The sequence below is a fragment of the Panthera uncia genome, chromosome X (genome assembly GCF_023721935.1).
Source record: "Panthera uncia isolate 11264 chromosome X, Puncia_PCG_1.0, whole genome shotgun sequence".
Taxonomy (NCBI): domain Eukaryota; kingdom Metazoa; phylum Chordata; class Mammalia; order Carnivora; family Felidae; genus Panthera; species Panthera uncia.
Window position 1 is genome coordinate 59132603 of NC_064817.1, and position 3172 is coordinate 59135774.

Below are 3172 nucleotides of genomic sequence, written 5' to 3' on the forward strand. Positions count from 1 at the left end.
CTCTTATGTGGATCCTGAGAAACATAACAGAAACCCATGGGGGAGGGAAGAAAAAAAAAAAAAAAAGAGGTTAGAGTGGTAGAGAGCCAAAGCATAAGAGACTGTTAAAAACTGAGAACAAACTGAGGGTTGATGGGGGGTGGGAGGGAGGGCAGGGTGGGTGATGGGTATTGAGGAGGGCACCTTTTGGGTTGAGCACTGGGTGTTGTATGGAAACCAATTTGACAGTAAATTTCATATATTAAAAAATAAAAAATTAAAAAAAAATCTCTCAATAAAAAATGCATATGTACCACTAAAAATTGAGAATATCACTTTCCCATAAACTTGGTCTAACATTACTGGTGGGACTACTGGTAGGAAAAGAAATTAAGCTAAAGGTTGCTCTAGGCTTTTATTGATTGAAGTTGGCAAGGTTTAGAAGGAATGGATCAGATAAAAATGTTATTCATTATATTTGAAACGAGAAGTTATGAAGGCTTAAATGAAGGTGGTAGTAGTAAGTATGCATAGGAGTTTTTTTTCCTCATGAGAGAGATTATGGAGGAATATCCATACGTGGCAATTGATTGGATTTAGTGAGGCAATAGAAGAATCAGATATATTGATAAAGTTATTAGTCTTAGTGATTGGAGTGGGGGAATGGTTGTGCCAGTAATAGGAACAATGAATCCAGGAGAAGAAAGGGATCTTAAAGGAAAGATAAATGAGTTCATGGTGCCATATTGAGAGATAGAACAGGCAGTTTGAAATTCCAGTCTGGTACTCAGGAGAGATTTGGGCTGGAGATAAAAATTCAGGCAGATATGATCTGCCCACTACTTCACCTAAGTTCAAACCTTCTGGCTCCCAATCCCTATAAGCAGAGGCCATACACAAAGGATATTTGAAACCTCCTTCTCTCTGTTTCTGCTGCTATCCCTCCTCACTCCCCAGATAGTTCTGCCCTATAATTATCTCCAGAACCTAACAGTAGAGAAGCCCAGTTGTCCTCTTTGTCTATTCCAAGCATCCACTGTAAATGTCTAGTTTTAAGAATGGATTTTTGTCCCAAACACATGTCATTTGTAAGTAATAAGTGATATAAGCAGATTACATTTATATAAAGTTTCCATTGCTTTGAATGTTATTACACCAACGAAAAAAATGATATACATGAGAAAAGCCTAGAAAGGAAAGATAAGGTGAGCGTTATAAAGTTATGGTGACCATATTTTCTGAAGCAAAAATAAAGCATTGGCTTCTAGTGAAAAAAAAAAAAATATATATATATATATCCTGAAGTTCATTTTGAGTGAATCAGGCAGTTTAGGAGATTCAATTGGAATGGTGAAATATTGCAACTACCAGTAATTTGGATTGCTTCTAGGGAAAATAGGACAAGATATTTATCCTGGGAAAGATGGAAAGTAAAATTCTAATAACATAATGCATCAATTCATACTTTCTTTTTTTGCACTGAAAAATTATTTTTTTATTATTATTATTTCTTTTAAACTGGCAAATAAAATTTAATTCTCAATTTTTATTAGGTACACAATTCAGTGAAGTTTGGACTTAAGACATTTTAAGGAAAAAGCATTCAGAAAACATTCGAAGTGCTCTGTGTTTAGAACTTTATTGGCTGATAGTTGTCTCATGTTCTTCTCATGCTGTTATCCTGAATTAAATATACAAAGGAAAGCAAAGAACAAAAAAGATACCCTCAGAACTCAACAAAAGTTGAACAAGTGGGGAAAAAATGCTTATGGTTAGAAAATAAAATTTGTCTCTTAGAGAAAAATTTTCTTTGTACACCATATTTTAAAATAGTTTGTTTTCCACTTAGGAACTGTGGAAAACACCTGTATAAAATGTCTTTGGAAGGGTACCCCATTTTGCAATGTACAGTCTTGCAGACTTTTTGGGCTACAGATGTAAAGAGGTATTCCATGGTATTCTCACTTCCACAAGTTGATGTTGTCTGGCAGAGACTTCCATTATTCAGCTTTCTGACATTTTATCAAGAATGAGTAGAGGGGCAAGAATTCTTGCCCGATTCGTTTCCACAATGCAGCCATTCAACACCATCTCATCCAAAATAATGTGTACTTTATTCAAATTAAACATTATATCTAATTCACTCACGCGGCTGAAGTACTCATCTAAAACTTCCACAAAGTTATGGATGAATCCATAAATTGCCATCTCGTTCTCAGTGTCATTAACTCCAACCACAATGAAGAGAGCTGCATACTGTCGATATATCAGCTTAAAATCCTTAAATTCAATGAAAGAGCATTGCTCATTGGATCGGGAGAGACAGCTCCTTATGACTTCCGTTTCCAGAAGTGTACGCTTATTAATCTCCACATGTTCATAGTATTTAGAAAGTCGGGTCTGCCCTTGTTTATTCACCATGAGGAAAAATTTTATCATTTTTCCTGGCCAGTATTTTTCCAGATAGCTCAAAAGTTATGTCAAGGGGTATCTGAAACTAGAACCTGTGCAGCTTGGCGGGGGGGGGGGGGGGGCGATACTCCTGCCTATGGTTCTGGCGATGGCTCTTCCGAGAGCCCCCCTCCCCCTTTCCCGCAGAAGCTTGTTCCCCAAACCTTCTTAGCTGCTTGGTGCGGGCTTCCTTGGGGCAGCCATTTTGACTTTTAGTCTTTTTTATTATTTTATATTCCTTAACTTTCTGTTTATGATACCTGACAGTCTTGTTATTTGCTCCCTCTCCAAAGAACTTTGAGGACCCAAAGTGCTGAAGGTCAGAGTAAGAACGTACCTTGGAAATCAGTTAATCCAACCACTTTTTTAATATAAAGAAACTGAGGGTCAGAACTAAGAAATTACTTTCCCAAGTCCCCACATGAAGTCAGTGACAGAACTGGGACTAGAATCTGAGTATCTTGTCCTCCCAAACTTCCTTTTTTCCGAATGCCTTTTGAAAAGCCTCCATTTGAGCAAAGACTTTTCACTCTTTCTTCTTCACATCTCATCTCCACCATTTGCCATGTAAATCCCTGGAGGAATGGGGCCCACTGCTAAGAGTACACCATGCAAAGTGCAGAAACCCCAATACTCATTATCTCAAACTATCTTGATCTATAGCAGCAGTATCCTCTCCCCTCACCCAGACATCTTTCCCTTTATCAACTGAAATACATACACATCTGTTATAGCAGATGTC

General features: G+C 37.5%; 1 protein-coding gene across 1 annotated transcript; it reads right to left on the minus strand.

Annotated features, from left to right (window-relative positions):
• Nucleotides 1-1500: 1500 nt before the first annotated feature.
• LOC125931776 (AP-4 complex subunit sigma-1-like) lies at nucleotides 1501-2630 on the minus strand. Its single transcript, XM_049643996.1, has one exon. It carries the CDS (start codon nucleotides 2416-2418, stop codon nucleotides 1984-1986), a length of 435 nt encoding a protein of 144 aa, XP_049499953.1. The 5' UTR covers nucleotides 2419-2630; the 3' UTR covers nucleotides 1501-1983.
• Nucleotides 2631-3172: the final 542 nt, after the last annotated feature.

Excerpts from the sequence above, each read along its gene's own strand:
- LOC125931776 (XM_049643996.1), bottom strand. The coding sequence starts at position 2,418 with ATGATAAAATTTTTCCTCATGGTGAATAAACAAGGGCAGACCCGACTT.